At 41.0% G+C, this 18,492-nt stretch overlaps 1 protein-coding gene across 1 annotated transcript in view; it reads left to right on the top strand.

Moving 5' to 3' along the window:
- Positions 1–18,068, top strand: part of Tph2 (tryptophan hydroxylase 2) — a 117,954-nt gene extending 99,886 nt beyond the window's left edge. The window contains exons 10-12 of the mRNA XM_085843445.1: positions 1,775–1,870; positions 16,607–16,740; positions 16,871–18,068. Coding sequence (XP_085699571.1) covers positions 1,775–1,870; positions 16,607–16,740; positions 16,871–17,045 — 405 coding nt within the window. The 3' untranslated portion in view covers positions 17,046–18,068. The remainder of the gene's footprint in view (positions 1–1,774; positions 1,871–16,606; positions 16,741–16,870) is intronic.
- Positions 18,069–18,492: the final 424 nt, after the last annotated feature.

Genomic DNA, 18,492 nt, shown 5'->3' with positions numbered 1-18,492 from the left:
AAAAAAAAATCGCGTGATTTCAACCCTTCGCAGGAGTTTTATGGTTGTGCAGACATATTCCCCCCCCCCCTTGTCCAGGTTGATTTCTTGAACTCAACAGAAGCCAGTGAAGATTTTATTTACTTATTTTCCCTGCTCTTTTATCACTTCTTTGAAAATTTTGTATAATATATTTTAACCATATTCACCCCATCCGCAGCTCATCCCAGATTCTCTCTTCCAACCCACCCAACAGTCTCCTTAAAAAAATACGCATATACATGTATATACATATGCATATATTAGTATTGATTTAAGATGTTACTAAAACCACACTGACACTATAGTTTGGATGGGTTGGTAAGTATATATTTGTTTTCTTTGTCTCTCATTTCTTTACTAAACATTGGCACTTAATAGATTTTTCAACAAGTGCTACTAAAAAGATTTGGTTATTTACTTATCTGTTTGTGTGTTTTGTGTGTATTTATGTGATGGATGTGCTTGCTCATTTGAGGGCCAGAAGTTGATGTCGGGTATCACTCGTGTTCTCTATTTTTGTGTGCCTTAGTTATTGAGTCAGGCTCTCTTGCTGAAGCTCACTGTTATCCTAGATTGGTTGGCCAGTGGGATCCTGGGTTCTGTCTGTAACCCCAGCACGAGGGGAGACAGGAGTGTTTAAACTCTCTTCTTTCTCAACACCTTCAGTGCCCTAGCACCACGGACACAGGACAGCGCTAATTTGATTCAATTCTTAGTATGTGTTGCTAGATTCTCACTTCTTGATGTGAATTCCAGCCCAGCTTTTATGTGAGTTCCAGGGGTCCAAACCCTCCAAACTCAGGCCACTGTGCTTGTTTGGGACTCGTTCTACCTATCAATAACATCTGTCTTCTCCCCAGCTAAATGAATGTCTACTGAGGGGCTGGACAAATGGCTCAGAGGTTAAGAGCACTGGCTGTTCTTCCAGAAGTTCTGAGTTCAATTCTCAGCACCCATATGGTGGCTCACAACCATTTATAATGAGATCTGATGTCCTCTTCTGGCCTGCACACATACATACAGGTAGAACACTGTATACATAATTAAAAACCCCCAAAACTTAAAAAAAATTCTGAATGAATAATCAAATTGAAAAGATAAGTTTGAGATGACTAGATCCCAATTCATTTTTTTTTTCATATTTTCTTGAACTTATTTATGCCACAAAGACTCAGAAGTTGATGTTGGGTATCACTCGTGTTCTCTATTTTTGTTCGCCTTAGTTATTGAGACAGGCTCTCTTGCTGAAGTTCACTGTTCTCCTAGATTTGGTAGGTACAGGAACCATATTCTTGTGGGGTATAACTAAGATGTACCCATCCATTTATAATTTATTGTAGTTTTTTTTTTTAAATTTTAAAATTATTGCAGGAGATATTTGATCCACAAAGTCTCTGCGTACTGGAATCAAAAGACTCCCTGTGGTTTACATTTTTCCTATAGCTTTTCAACTTAGAGCAGGATTATTATTTAAAATATTAACTTAATCATAAAAAAGACTTTCAAAAAATGATCATGTGTTGAAATTAACCACAAGCTCATTGAGATATACAAGCCAGGACAGGGTCATTAAGCAAGAGAATGAACTACAATAAATACTCCTGATTTAAATTTATTTTAAAAATTTAAGGCAATTATGTATAGTGCAACATTTTATTTTTTGGGTGCCATTTTATTCTGTGAAGGAGCTTGTTGGCCAGTTCACTGAATGTGTGTTCATCTTTTTTTTTTTTTTCCTTCTTCTTCTTTTTAGTGCTATTTCTTCACAATCGAGTTCGGCCTTTGCAAGCAAGAGGGTCAACTGCGGGCGTATGGAGCAGGGTTACTTTCGTCCATCGGAGAATTGAAGGTATGAAGCTGTGAATGAAAATACCCTCCCCAAGCAAACTGGTTCAAGGTCACGGCCGATATTGATTTGTTTGTCTGAGCATTTCTACTCAGAGCTCCCCATACATATTTAATACAGACGATCTGGCACCTCAGATGTGGGTGCTGACCTCCCTTTTTGCAGCTCTGAAAATGGGTCAAGCCTTTCTGTGTTCGTGGTGTGACTCAAATGGATGAGCGGCATGTGCCCGAGTCAACAGGAATGACGAATGCTGGGGAACAAATGGCTGGCCTGAATTTACTGCTGGGAGCAGGCAACGGATTGACAGGGATGCTCTGATTGACATCTGCTGGGGAGCCTGCCTCTGCTCCTCTGATTTCTGTCTCCTCCATGGCTCTGTGGACACCCCAGCTTCTACCTCTCAAAGAGGAATGGGAGATTATTCCATCTTCTTCAAGATTAATATGTTAGTAATACTTGTTCATTAGCCGGGCAGTGGTGGTGCACACCATTAATCCTTGCACTCAGTAGGCAGAGGCACAGAGGTCTCTGAGTTCGAGGCCAGCCTGGTCTGCAGAGTGAGTTCCAGGGCAGCCAGGGCTACACAGAGAAACCCTGTCTGAAAGCAGCAGCAGCAGCAGCAGCCAGGAGCAAGAACAACATCCAAAAAAAATTGTACATATTAACAGTTTAAAAGAAAACAAACTGAGTAAGCATAGTGTCAAAGAGGCATGTTATATCTCTTAGCGATGCTCAAGAATTGTAATTTTTTTTCCTTAAATAGTAAAATGATCATTTATTTGGAAATGGTAGGCCCTGGACCACTCTGATAATTTTGACATTCTAGTAAGTTTGGATGCATTTAGGAGGCAATATGATGTATAATCTGGAAATCATACTGGAAATAACTTACTCTTGCTTTGATAACTCAGACTAAGGTCAGGATGATGGACTAGCTTAGGGTGTTCTCTTCAGCATCGGTTGCTGTAGTATAATACAATCAGGGGATGCGCTGTTCCTGGAATATCTTGCTTATTTGTATTCTCAAAAGATGCAATCTCACCACAGTTTTATAACTTCAATAATTAGATAATTTGTCCATTCCTAAAAACCTTTCCTTACAGTGTGGCATGCACTGTGCCAGAAACTGGGGATCCAAAGACAGAGAATGATGAAGAATGTGGATCCAAGGAAAATAACACAACTTGTCAAACTCTTAAATGGAGTTGAGGATTTTCATACACACTTATTTAGTCCCCATAGGAACACGACGTCATTATTGTAAGCGATGAGACCATGAGACAACTGAGGGCATAAAGACATTACAGAATTTGCCTAAACCACACATCTAATGTGCTAGAGCCAGGCCCCCAATGCAGGCAGTGTAGACTGCAGTGTGAGCGCTCTAGATTCAACATCCTGAGGTGCTTACTATCCAGGACTTGACATCTAGTGCCAGATAAACAACCAAGTAGATAATAGAAAAAGTGTGACAACTGTGTCTAGCGCATCTGGGGTCATGCTTGAGAAGGCTTGCTGAGGAGGAGCCTGATGCTCTCTGTGAGACTTGAGAAATCAGGAGCCAGGTATTGGGAAAGGAGAGGATGCCCAGTAATGGACCAAGGGAGTGAGTAACAGCTGGGCTGCAGCCAAAACCCTGCACATCTGGGCAGCTGACTGAGGCTGGGTGTGGCTAGAATAAAAGATAATGCTCAAAATTAAAAAACAAACAAACAAACTTGGTATACTAGTTTGGTATACTATGATAAGCATTTGCAAGTGTTTTCCGCTATTTGTGCATGTGTGTGTTTTTGTGTACACATTTCAAAGCACATGTGTGGTCAGAAAAATAACTTACTTGGTTCTCTTCTTCTACCTTATGATTCTGAGGATTAAACATATTTACATAAGAAATATGGTAGTGCTAGGATCATAATATCTTTCTTCAAATTTAAAAAAGTAAGATGTTCAGGGGACTGGAGAGACAGCTCAGTGGCTAAGAGTGCTCACTGCTTTTTCAGAAGATGAGAGGGCAGCTCACAACCACCTGGGGGTCTGACACCCTCTTCTGGATTCTGTGAGTACCTGCAGTCATGTGCACATGCATGCACACACATATAAACACACACACACAAATATAATTGTTAAATATTTAAATGAGTTGTAAAACACCTCATTTAAAAATCTAAACACTTAAACTATGTGTCAGTAGGGACACATAGGAAGCCCATTTACCTGTGGAGGCATTTTGCTGGCTTTTAAAAAATAATCAATAGCAGGGAAGCAAGAGTGGGTGGGGTGGGGTGGGGGAACACCTTTGTAGAAGCGGGGATGAGATAGGGGGTTTCTCAGGAAAGGGAATAACATTTGAAATGTAAATAAAATATCCAATTACAAATAGTCAATAATGATATAGTTAGTGTTAATATTGACTCACTGGTCAAAGCCTACAGCAGTAAGATGGCATGATGCCCTAGATGACCATACTCTCTACAAGTGCTTCTTGGTTCCCCTGAAAAAGCCAGAAAACAAAACTCCTGAGCTGCATCTATTTACACTCCCTTCAGATGGTTTATAAATTATTCCAGATACAAAAGAAACAAATCTCTCTCATGGCTCCCAACTTTGGACAGGGTCTCTTGGTCTGGTTAATGAGGCTTGTGTAGGCAGCACTGGGGTGAATCTGTTGTTTTTGTTTTTACTGGTGTGGACAGAATCATCCAGAAATGGAAATCAGCTAGAAATATGTACAGCAAAGGGCATTGTCTGCCGAGCAGCTTCCCGTTCAGGTCCATCACCTCTGGACATTAGCATTCTTCCATTCTCAGATTTCAACACTCCAGTATCCCCATGATTGCTGTTTTGGACTGGTTTTACAATTTAGATGTTCGTTGCATAAGAAATACCTTCTAACTGTTCACGGAGAAACCAGAACACTGGCATTTTCTTTAGCAGCCCTTCTCCCTGTCTGCCTTGCTCCTGTAAGTGTCCAGAACGCTTCACAGCTCATTTAAATATTTAACCATTATACTTGTGTATGTTTATATGTGTGTGCATGCATGTGCACATGACTGCAGGTACTCACAGAACCCAGAAGAGGGTGTCAGACCCCCAGGTGGTTGTGAGCTGCCCTCTCATCTTCTGAAAGAGCAGTGAGCACTCTTATCCACTGAGCTGTCTCTCCAGTCCCCTGAACATCCTATTTTTTTTTAATTTGAAGAAAGATACGATCCTAGACCCAATGTAGGGGTGGCTTTATTAATAGCACTATCATATATCTTATGTAAATATTTTTACAATTCGAATGAAGTTATCTATTGCATTAAAACATTTTCTATTGCTCCAACTGATGCTCTAATGTAGGTCCCTAAGTTGCTGGAGGCTTTTAGTACAGTCTTCATAACTTTTATTTAAGTAGCCACAATGCACCTTTTCTCTCAGAACATAAAACTTCTAAGATTTGTGCTGTAATTTTCCTGAGGGCAAAGATGTTGCTCTTCAGAGCTGGCCAAGTGTTCCTAAGAGTGGAATATGTAGTTTGGAGAAGGACTTTCACTTTTCTTCATATATGTGTATGTATATATATATATATATATTTGAAGAAAGATATTGTGATCCTAGACCCAATGTCCAATGTAGGGATGGCTTTTCTTAATAGCACACACACACACACACACACGCACACGCACACGCACATGCACATACACACAATATCATAAATAAAATCAAGTGATACATATATATATATATAATCAAGTGATATATATATATACATAAAATCAAGTGAGATTTTATATATCAATATCTATATCTATATATCTATATCTCACTTGGTTTTATTTTCAGAGACAGAAAGCTTATAAAAGTGAGCATAGATCTCATACCCTCAGTGTGATGGTTGACATGCTGGGAGGGACTCCAGAAGCCTGTGAAGGTGGGGCTTTCTCCATGTCTCGTCATTGTAGAGAACAGCTAACCATGAGCTACGTCATCTGGAAAATCAACTTTGAAGAGCAGATTGAAAACAGGATAACTGGGCCCTTCTACCAACCACCTAGCACGTGTCTTCTGTGCTGCCCTTTCCCTCCCCATTCTACAGTTGATCTAGCAGTGTAACTATTATTTTTTTCATTACTTCCTTGTCTTCCTTGTTTGTTCATTCATTTTCTTCAACACTCCCCAAAGTTCATGGCCCCAGTTGTGAGAAAGGGAGTCTTGGAGGGAAGGCTTAGAAAGAGGTTAGTATGTTACAGAACCAAGAGTGAAGGCTGTTCACTTTGGGATGGGTATGTGTTATATCCCCTTGTCACCGGGCTAGAGCAATGTCAGGGAAGAAAGGTTTCATTTGGTTCTCAGGTTCTGGGGGGAGGGGTGGAGGGGGGAACGGTACATCATCTGGGGAAGGCATGGCGGTGGGAGTAGCTGGTGACTCAGGTGGAGGGAGATGATCATGCACCTTGCTCACACCTCGCCAGCCCAGCAGACCCAGAAGCAAGAGCAGTGCTGGGCTGCAACTCTGGAGGCATCGATTTACTTCTTCCATCTAGGCTCCGCCCCCTGAAAGCTCCACACCTCCCAATCCGTGCCACCACTGGAAAGCAAGTGTTGAAATGCGTGAGCCTATAGAGGCACACACCACACACACCACACTGTGATAGGTGGTAAGGAAATGATTGCTAATGATGAATAGTGAGTCTTGCCTTGAAAAAAAAAGATTCATTTACTTCAAAATGCAAAAAAGGCAGTTTTTGCTCTTTTCCCTGGAAAAGGATGACTTCTGTTTTTTTCTTCTCTTCAGGGCAAAGATTTGGTAACTTTAGTCTCTACAATAATTGCTGGAATGCTGGAAATAATCAAACTCAGGGGTGAAATCAACCAAGTAGAAACAAGAAAAACTATTCAAAGAATCAACCAATCAAGGAGCTGGTTCTTTGAGAAAATCAACAAGATAGATAAACCCTTAGCCAGACTCACTAGAGGGCACAGGGAAAGCATCCTAATTAACAAAATCAGAAATGAAAAAGGAGACATAACAACAGATCCTGAAGACATCCAAAACACCATCAGATCCTTCTACCAAAGGCTATACTCAACAAAACTGGAGAACCTGGATGAAATGGACAAGTTCCTAGACAGATACCAGGTACCAAAGTTGAATCAAGATCAGGTTAATGATCTAAACAGCCCTATATCCCCCAAAGAAATAGAAGCAGTCATTAATAGTCTCCCAACTAAAAAAAGCCCAGGACCAGATGGGTTTAGTGCAGAGTTCTATCAGACCTTCAAAGAAGATCTAATCCCAGTTCTTCACAAACTATTCCACAAAATAGAAACAGAAGGTACTCTACCCAACTCATTCTATGAAGCCACAATTACTCTGATACCTAAACCACAAAAAGACCCAACAAAGATAGAAAACTTCAGACCAATATCCCTTATGAATATTGATGCAAAAATCCTCAATAAAGTTCTTGCTAACCGAATCCAAGAACACATCAAAACAATCATCCATCCTGACCAAGTAGGTTTCATCCCAGGGATGCAGGGATGGTTCAATATACGGAAATCCATCAACGTAATCCAGTATATAAACAAACTCAAAGATAAAAACCACATGGTCATCTCCTTAGATGCGGAAAAAGCATTTGACAAGATCCAACACCCATTCATGATAAAAGTCTTGGAAAGATCAGGAATTCAAGGCCCATACCTAAACATGATAAAAGCAATCTACAGCAAACCAGTAGCCAACATCAAAGTAAATGGTGAGAAGCTTGAAGCAATCCCTCTAAAATCAGGGACTAGACAAGGCTGTCCACTTTCTCCATACCTATTCAACATTGTACTTGAAGTCCTAGCCAGAGCAATTCGACAACAAAAGGAGATCAAAGGGATACAAATTGGAAAAGATGAAGTCAAAATATCACTTTTTGCAGACGATATGATAGTATATATAAGTGACCCTAAAAATTCCACCAGAGAACTCCTAAGCCTGATAAACAGCTTCGGTGAAGTAGCTGGATATAAAATTAACTCAAACAAATCAATGGCCTTTCTCTACACAAAGAATAAACAGGCTGAGAAAGAAATTAGGGAAACAACACCCTTCTCAATAGTCACAAATAATATAAAATATCTTGGCGTGACTCTAACTAAGGAAGTGAAAGATCTGTATAATAAAAACTTCAAGTCTCTGAAGAAAGAAATTATAGAAGATCTCAGAAGATGGAAAGATCTCCCATGCTCATGGATTGGCAGGATCAACATTGTAAAAATGGCTATCTTGCCAAAAGCAATCTACAGATTCAATGCAATCCCCATCAAAATTCCAAATCAATTCTTCAACGAATTAGAAAGTGCAATCTGCAAATTCATCTGGAATAACAAAAAACCTAGGATAGCAAAAACTCTTCTCAAGAATAAAAGAACCTCTGGTGGAATCACCATGCCGGACCTAAAGCTCTACTACAGAGCAATTGTGATAAAAACTGCATGGTACTGGTATAGTGACAGACAAATAGACCAATGGAATAGAATTGAAGACCCAGAAATGAACCCACACACCTATGGTCACTTGATCTTCGACAAAGGAGCTAAAAACATCCAGTGGAAGAAAGACAGCATTTTCAACAAATGGTGCTGGCACAACTGGTTGTTAACATGTAGAAGAATGCGAATCGATCCATTCCTATCTCCTTGTACTAAGGTCAAGTCTAAGTGGATCAAGGAACTTCACATAAAACCAGAGACACTGAAACTTATAGAGGAGAAAGTGGGGAAAAGCCTTGAAGATATGGGCACAGGGGAAAAATTCCTGAATAGAACAGTAATGGCTTGTGCTGTAAGATCGAGAATTGACAAGTGGGACCTCATGAAACTACAAAGCTTCTGCAAGGCTAAAGACACCATCAATAAGACAAAAAAACCACCAACAGATTGGGAAAGGATCTTCACCTATCCTAAATCAGATAAGGGACTAATATCCAATATATATAAAGAACTCAAGAAGGTGGACTCCAGAAAGTCAAATAACCCCATTAAAAAATGGGGCTCAGAACTGAACAAAGAATTCTCACCTGAGGAATACCGTATGGCAGAGAAGCACCTGAAAAAATGTTCAACATCCTTAATCATCAGGGAAATGCAAATCAAAACAACCCTGAGATTCCACCTCACACCAGTCAGAATGGCTAAGATCAAAAACTCAGGTGACAGCAGATGCTGGCGAGGATGTGGAGAAAGAGGAACACTCCTCCATTGTTGGTGGGATTGCAAGCTTGTACAACCACTCTGGAAATCAGTCTGGCGGTTCCTCAGAAAATTGGACATAGTACTACCGGAGGATCCAGCAATACCTCTCCTGGGCATATATCCAGAAGATGTCCCAACCGGTAAGAAGGACACATGCTCCACTATGTTCATAGCAGCCCTATTTATAATAGCCAGAAGCTGGAAAGAACCCAGATGTCCCTCAACAGAGGAATGGATACAGAAATTATGGTACATTTACACAATGGAGTACTACTCAGCTATTAAAAAGAATGAATTTATGAAATTCCTAGCCAAATGGATGGACCTGGAGGGCATCATCTTGAGTGAAGTAACACAATCACAAAAGAACTCACACAATATGTATTCATTGATAAGTGGATATTAGCCCAAAACTTAGGATACCCAAGATATAAGATACAATTTGCTAAACGCATGAAACTCAAGAAGAATGAAGACCAAAGTGTGGACACTGTGCACCTTCTTAGAATTGGGAACAAAACACCCAGGGAAGGAGCTACAGAGACAAAGTTCGTAGCTGTGATGAAAGGATGGTCCATTTAGAGACTGCTGTATCCAGGGATCCGTCCCATAATCAGCTTCTAAACGCTGACACCATTGCATACACTAGCAAGATCTTGCTGAAAGGACCCAAATATAGCTGTCTCTTGTGAGACGATGCCGGGGCCTAGCAAACACAGGAGTGGATGTTCACAGTCAGCTATTGGATGTATCACAGGGCTCCCAATGGAGAAGCTAGAGAAAGTACCCAAGGAGCTAAAGGGATCTGCAACCCTATTGTTGGAACAACATGATGTACTAACCGGAACCCTGGAGCTCTTGTCTCTAGCTGCATATGTATCGAAAGATGGCCTAGTCGGCCATCAATGGAAAGAGAGGCCCATTGGACTTGCAAACTTTATATGCCCCAATATAGGGGAAAGCCAGGGCCAAAAGAATGGGAATGGGTGGGTAGGGAAGTGGGGGGCGCTATGGGGGACTTTTGGGATAGTATTGGAAATGTAATTGAGGAAATTATGTAATAAAAATATTAAAAAAAAAAAAAAAAAAAAAAAAAAGGATGGACTATCCAGAGACTACCCCACCTGGGGATCCATCCCATAATCAGCCACCAAACCCAGACACTATTGCATATGCCAGAAAGATTTTGCTGAAGGGACCCTGTTATAGCTGTCTCGTATGAGGCTATGCCAGTGCCTGACAAATACAGAAGTGGATGCTCACAGTCAGCTACTGGATGGAACACAGGGCCCCCAATGGAGAAGCTAGAGAAAGCACCCAAGGAGCTGAAGGGGTCTGCAACACTATAGGTGGAACAACAATATGAACTAACCAGTACCCCCAGAACTCATATCTCTAGCTGCATATGTAGCAGAAGATGGCCTAGTCAGCCATCACTGGGAAGAGAGACCCCTTGGTCTTGCAAACTTTATATGCCCCCGTACAGGGGAATGCCAGGGCCAAGAAGTGGGAGTGGGTAGGTAGGGGAGCAGGGAGGGGGTAGGGTGTAGGGAACTTTCGGGATAACAGTTGAAATGTATATAAAGAAAATATCTAATTAAAAAAAAAGAGAATCTAGTGGTTCAATCCAATTTAAGGTTTAACATCCTCATCAGCAATATAGAAAAATGATATGAATTATATCAATAGGAGGGATTCAAGCAATAGTGACCAGATAATCTATATGTACATGTGATTAAAAAAACAAAAAACAAAAAAAAAAAAAAAAAAAAAAATAAATATATCTCCTTTGTGTTTCAGGTTTAAGCAAATTTGAGTACCTCTTTTTGGCTTTGGTTTTAGGATGTCCTCGCCTGGTGAATTATTATTTTACCTTTATATGGCTATTATTCAGCATTCTCCAAACAGCTCTCTATTTATTACAATCATTTGTATTTATTGCCCCTTCTAGCAGTGCTGGGAGGTGGTCAGAATTACTGCCAGGCTGTGGAGGAAAGTCTCGAAGGCCAGGCAGGCTTTCTGAGGTTACCCGGAAGGTCAGTGTGGTTGCTGGAGTGAGGACTCAGTTGCCAAGCTCCCCACCCTTACCGGGCTCCGGTGGCTTAAGCCTCTGCTCCCATTCTCTCCCTTTCTTGAAGGAGGGCCTGTTAACAACAGAGCAAATGCTGGGGGACTGAAGGGTAGAAACTTCTGAGCTGTGTCCACTGAAGAAGGAGGCTGCTCCCTTGCCCATGAATCTTATTCAAACCAAGAAAGCCTCGCATCGCTGAGGAAAATCAAGTGCGGGGAACCATTGCTGAGCCTGGAGATATTGATCCAACATAGGGATGGCTTTAATTAATAGCATCATCGTAATCCCTATGCAAACATAGTTTCGGATGAACTGCAAGGATATATATTACATTGAGGTATTTGATACCGTTGCAACTGTTAGCCTGATGTTGGTCCCTCAGTTGCTGGAGGGTTTGTCATCCACAATTCATATCATGTCTGGTTAAAATGGTGAGTATCCAAGTGAGGTTTAAAAAGCTAATATCTACATGCCTGCACAGTGTGTGTATACATAATCAGATCTACCTATTTGTTGTTGTGCTGATATGGGAACAGATGACTGCGGTGTGAACACAGTCGTGTTTGCACTGGGCTATGAACATAGGAGTCTTTGCAAAACCTTACTTGAATTCTAGGTCTCCAAACTGCTTATAAATCTGACTTCACACCTGAGATTTTTTTTCCCTCAAAATTTAACCAGTCCTAATATAGAGAGTGAGGATAACAGGTTTACATCTACAATAGTTGAGATAATACCTCTGTGTCCCTGTAGAAATGGGTGTCTGAGAGGAAGGAAGATGTCAAGTGCGTCAGAGAAGCCACAATTGCAGTTTGAGTCTTACAAGTCTCATACCCAGAACCATTCTTTCCCTATAGGTTCTAGACCTCTGGGGGTGAGGGAGGACATGCTTATTAGGCAGCACATACAATCCTCTCTAGACTGAACTAGGGATGGTAACTAAATATGTTAAGCTAGGGATGGTAACTAAATATATTAAGCACGTCACATGATAGCCATTTTAATGCATTTCCCGTTTAATTCTGACCACAACCTTGGGCTATCGAGTCCATTAGGTTCCCCAAACTGTACAGGAAGGAATAGAGCCAAATTTAACCTCCAAGTTTGAGATGTAGGCTCTGAATTATCTTGTATTATTATTCCAGCAACTGGAAAATTTTGATGTCAAAAGGATAGTGACCAATACCAAGTGACCAATACTGGTACTTGGTGGTCAAGGGTGACATGGGTCACCTCAGGACCAATAGGAAAGGCAGCATTAGTAAATTGACACAGGCAAAGTGGAGAGTGCTCTGGGTTTATAGGCCTTGTCAAAATTATACTGTAAGAAGATTCTTAGATTGATGCAGGTCAGAGTTTTTTAGATTTACCACAGAGGAAACTGCAGCTCATTTTGAGACACTTCCTCATCTGGTATTACACTGCTACTGGGTTAAAAATTTCTCTTCAGTTCTTGTGTTCTTGAAGGAAAGAATTCAGTTAGATCAAGTAGAAGTTTATTTAGCAAAGAAGTGTAGATACTCCAAAGGGAGATTGGAACAGGAGACCTCAAAGGGAGAAGCGGAAGGGAGAGTTATGAATCGATTTCCTCAGAAACTTTGATGAATATTTATTTATCTCCTTTAAGGTGTTTTCTTCCCATGATCTTAAAAAGACTGGAAGTGGGTGGGAGTTTCAAAACCGTGATGCAAATGACATTATGCGGAAGCCAGCATCTTTTGAAGATGCGGAATCTTTGTTAGTGTACATATGAGACAACTGTGCAGGCTTTCTGGGTGCTTTAGTCCCCGAGATAGCAGCAGGAGTCTAACTACAGCTTTCAAGATGCTTAAATCACAAAGGGGCCATTGGACCATTGATAAACACAGCTTCCAAGGGCCAGCTGCAAATTTTCTAGGTTACTTCATATTTAACTCTGTGCCCATTCAGGCTTAATATGTCTAGATTCTTGGCATGGTCACATTGAGAAGCCAGGATTCCTGGTTTTAGTCATATACCCCTATTTTTAGCACTATGGAAAACACCAAAAATGGTTCTTTTAGAGCAGTGGTTCTCAACTTGTGGATCTCATCCCCTTTGGGGGTTGAAAAACCCTTTTATAGGTGTCACATATGAAATATCCAGCATATTTGATATTTACATTATGATTAATAATATTAGCAAAATTACAGTTATGAAATAGCAATGAAAATAATTTTATGGTTGGGGGTCACCATCTATGAGGAACTACACTACAGGGTCACAGCATTAGGAAGGTTGAGAACAAGTGTTACAGAGTGTCCAGACAGGAGCAGATGACTCTTCAATACTCTTGCACATTTGCAATGGCTCGAGCATTATAGAGCTTTCTATAGAAAAATCAAATTAATTCTTGAACACTCTAGGACTTCAGAAAGTCAACACTTCAGAGGGAGTTTACCACAGAGTTCCTCTGGGACATCAAAAAACCTAAGACAGTGTTTAGAGGCCTCTTCCATGGCATACAGGGGTTGGCATAGTAGCTGTTTCCCCAAAGTGAGGTAACTTATAAGAACAGAGATAGACTCAAGAAACCTAGTTGGTCAGTGGCCTTTTGTATCTAAGGAGACATTGATGCTATTTTGCATCTCTTGGAACACATGGAAGCATTCAGACATGGGGACCTCCTGGGCAGCCTGGATGTTGCTGTCAGTCACCACAGGGGCGAGCTGGTTGTTAGGTGGATGAGATTTTAAGCACAAGCACATTTCATTCATAGGTGGCTCCATCAACTCCAGACTCTTATTATCTTTCAGGCTAATACATGGCTATTGTTAGTGAAGCCACCTTCATTTACAGATTAGAGGTAGTCATGCTTTCATGCTTTACGGATGGAGAGGACTCTATAAACCAGAATATCATATACAGTTCCTGAGAATAAATCATAGTTTTGAGCCCTTAAAACAGTAAACTTCCTGCTTGGTCTGTGTGGTGCTTGGGAAGCTGAGGTAAGAAGATAGTGCTGGCTAGCCTGGGCTACATAGTGAAACCTATTTAAAAAACCAAACCACACCAAACCAAACCACACCAAACCAAACCAAACCAAATCAAACCAAACCAAACCAAACCAAAAAAACAAAACAAAACAAAACAAAAAACAAAAAACAACCAACCAACCAAACAACAACAAAATCCAGTCAACTCACAATTTTCACTTAAGTATTATACTGGCTAAGTGCCATATGTCTGACCTAATGGTCTTTGCCTTAAACAATTAGCTGTGTACACAGAGGGATTTCTTCCATGAAGTCTGAGGCAGGGCATCCTGTCCTCTGAGGATTTTCTTGATCTACTCTAATCCTCTTTTCCTGCTAAGATGAATGAATGTAGACATCTGCGGAGTCAGTGAGACAACCACACGATGATTGTTTCAGAGCCTACGCTGTTTCCAGTCTTTGTCATTGAGTACACACACGGTGCAGGTGCCCTGCGCACACACTGCCTGGTTGCTAACATCTTCTAGAGGTGTTGGAAATGGATGGGAGGCACTGGTGGGTTTCATTTCCTTTCGTGCTTGTCCTCAACTCTCTGAAAAGTGTTTGGCTCAGCAGAGATGTCCCAAGGATGCATGGCTTAATTGTTCTTATAGCCTTTGCTGCTACCAGTCTGCCTCTGCCTCCCAGTACAGGGAAGAGAGTGGGAAGATTGAGGACATGGGAGTCAATCAGTGTCCTTCCTTCCACGTACCAGTGGATGAATGGACAATTTGAGTAAGACACACCAGTTAAATGTAATCACAGTGTACGGCTGCAATGAAAGCAACTTCTAATTCTGAAAGCCACAGCCAACAGGAAGCCAGTTCTTCTCAAAGGGGCAATATCTCTCATCAAAAGACATTTTCGTTTGTAAAACTATAAAGTTGTTTGGAAAATGCGGACAGGATTTATTGGTCATGTGGAACCGAAGTGCCCTGATGTTCACTGTGCTGCGCCGAGCCCTGCGAAAGAGCATTTGTAGGTAATGCTTCATAATGAAGTTGTTCTGCAGCCCAGAGAAAGAAAGAACTCACTCTGAAGGTCTTCCACATCCTTTACCCTCCACGATCCATATATGAATCCATCTCGATCCGGACAACAAGATTTTGTGGAAAACAAATTACGAGCACTTTGTCCCCTTTTGTTCATGTTGGTAAGGTTTCTCAATTGTGTTCCCAAACACAGAGGACCACAGCCTTCCCCTCCAAGGGCTGTAAAGAATCGTGTGCACTTTGAAATTGTTAGAGGGAATGCACTAAGAATATTGATGGGGAGGGCACTGGTTTGAGCGTTTTTCAAGAAATTCTCACTCTTTGCTTGAGAAGGCAAAGGCAGAGAGAAATACATTGGATGGGCAAATAGATGCATCAGCCTGTTGACGACAGCCTCTGTGTTTTAATGCTCGCTTCAAGGCAATTTCTGCTACCCCCTTCTCCATCTCTGCCAGTGGAATGATCTCTTAAATCAAGAACAAAATTTATAGGAGTATCATTTGAAAACACTTACATTGGAGCCACCTTAGTTGTTTTTTTGAAAACACTCATTTCTAGATGTCATCTAGACTTAACAAGATAGAATGAAGGCTTAGGTATCTGAACCTTCCATCAAGAGTCTAGAGACAGGTAGGTCGCATGTGGTAAGAAATGACCATTAACTTTTAACATCATTGAATTTATCTTGAAGACATAGCCATTCAGGATTCCTTACTGTTCTTAGTGCTAGGCATGCGGTGAGCTAAATGGAGCCATTGATGGCTCAAACAGTAATTATACTGGCTTTCCTGGTTTTCTAACGTCTGCTTTGGGTTTAAGTGTAACTATTAATACTGGTTCTTCGCACCCCCACCAGCAATATTTATTTGCTGTGCATTGCTCTACTGTATTTTGTCGAAGGTGAATGAGTACTTTGTAAGCACTCTTCAATATACAGGCCCACCCCATTTCTCTGTTGATACACAGTACCTGGCCTCAAAATGTCTCCCAACGAGTCCACAAATAGTTGAGCGAGAGTCTCAATTACCTCTCTGCGCAGGTAATTATTACTTCTGCCATTTAAGTGAAATTTCAGTACATTGCTTATAGAAACACATTTTAGGAGCATATTTCTGCGGTACCTGCTTCTATTCATAGGGTAGATTTTAAAATTCCATTTGTGTCATGGGAGAGAGCGCTAAACTGTCCTTTTGCATGAATTTGGCTGATAGTAATGAACTGTTAAGGTGAGCTCATTTTCTCCCTCCACTCTGTAAGAGACTTAAAAAAGCCAAGCCAACAAACAAACCTCTTCCCTAGCACCCAATTTGCCTGCCGCAGGGAGGGTTCTATGTCTGTGGTAGACTAGTAACTGAGAAGTTCTGTGGCTGGTTGAGCTAGGATGTTTGCCGCCTTGGTACCTTGGAAGCCTCTTTATGGTCTTGAATGAGTTCTGTGATATGTTTTGCAGCATGCTCTTTCCGACAAGGCGTGTGTGAAATCCTTTGACCCAAAGACGACCTGCTTGCAGGAATGCCTAATCACCACCTTTCAGAACGCTTACTTTGTTTCGGACAGTTTTGAAGAAGCCAAAGAAAAGATGAGGTAAACCTGCTTTTCTTCCTTCTATAGAAAGTCACTTTTAAATGTCTCTGGCTGTTCCTTCTGTCTATCTGTTTTTTGTACCCATGGCGGTTGATTGTGTTTTCCTTCTGTTTTTTTGTTTATTCTACAGGGACTTTGCAAAGTCAATTACCCGTCCCTTCTCGGTATACTTCAACCCATATACGCAGAGCATTGAAATTCTGAAAGACACCAGAAGTATTGAGAATGTGGTACAGGACCTGCGCAGTGATTTGAACACAGTGTGTGATGCCTTGAATAAAATGAACCAATATCTGGGGATTTGATGCCTAGAACCAGAGTTATTGTCAGCACGAGCTCTTAGGAGGGGAGGGTGCGTAGCAACAATGCAGTCAATGTTATCCAACATCAACAGCTTTCTGTGTCATGGTTGGCTAGTAAGCATGCAATTCTGTATGTCCATACCTCTGTGTAACTTAATAACACAAAAATGCTCTAAAGAACCCATGCAGATAACCACTCACCATTTGAAAGACTGTGATCCTATTTGGACATCTCAAGTAGAGTTGACATTTCTGATTAGTGAACAAACTGTTAACTTAAGCAAACTGTGACTTTGAAATCTGTAGCAAACATTCCTCGCACAATTCCAGGTGGTGAGTTGTGGACCTTTTCTTCCTTGGACCTGAGACTTTCCTCTGTGTTCATTAGATAAAATGAAAATAGTTGGGAGGTGGTTTCTATTTTCAATAGTATCCGTGTTATTTGAGATAAACTAGAGTTGCTCCACGCTTTGCATCACAGCAACAAAGGATTTAATATTCTACTTCAGAAGCTGTTCAGAAACACAGCAGTTGGGGTGGATGTGGACTGAGTGTTCAGACAATGCAAGCAAAGAAAAGTTTTGATAAACAGGATATATAGGTTGTACTGACCTTGTTGAAACCAATTTGTGGCAAGCTTCCTGAAGAGCTTCTGGAAGGAAACACTTGAACAAAGAATATTCGGGAAGCTTAAGCAGAAGGGATGACAATCTTGGAACTGTGAATGTATTGTTAGAATAGAGTGAATTATCACTGCAGGCTTTTGACTCCTTTTGCTTAGACTGAGAACCTCAAATCCCACAGGGATGTAAACACCATCTCTGATTCCAAAGAGTTGGAGATGGAGTCATAGAGCAACAAAGGGATTTGCTTCAGTTAGGTCTGATGAGATGTGCCATGGTCATAAGCCACTGCCCTTTTTATGTTGGACATCTGACAAGTCTACTGTAGTGTACATGCATGTTTATGTATTGACACAGAAAGAAAATTATTGCTTATAAAACGAATGCTTCTCAATAAACAGAATCTTGCCCCCAACAGGGTATCTCTTATCTCATCTCACACCTTGAAAACAGGCTCTGTATATGGGGACGGAGATTTTCTCAAAATCTGGGCAACTCTGGGTAAACAATAGTGATTTGCTGTAAATTTCTGGTGATCTTTGCTATAAAAGATAAAAAACAAATGAACATTCCCCCCCACCCGAAAAAAACCCCAAGTGTCTAAGTGAGCAAGTGAAAAACTGCTGAATCAGTTGATTTAATTATCTTCAAATGTGTTCCCTCACCAAGCAATCCTCCTAATTCTGCTTCTTTTGGGAAGTAGTGCAGGGGCTGGACAGAGTGGGAGGGGTAGGGACGAGGGGTATAGAAGAAGGAGACAGAAAAACAACTTTTAAGTTAGTGTATTGGTTAGTTTTCTATTCCTGTGATAAAACACCATGACCAAG

The sequence above is a fragment of the Mus caroli genome, unplaced genomic scaffold (assembly GCF_978045245.1).
Source record: "Mus caroli unplaced genomic scaffold, Mus_caroli_1 scaffold_9, whole genome shotgun sequence".
In the NCBI taxonomy this organism is placed as follows: domain Eukaryota; kingdom Metazoa; phylum Chordata; class Mammalia; order Rodentia; family Muridae; genus Mus; species Mus caroli.
This window is presented reverse-complemented; position numbering and strand designations above follow the sequence as displayed.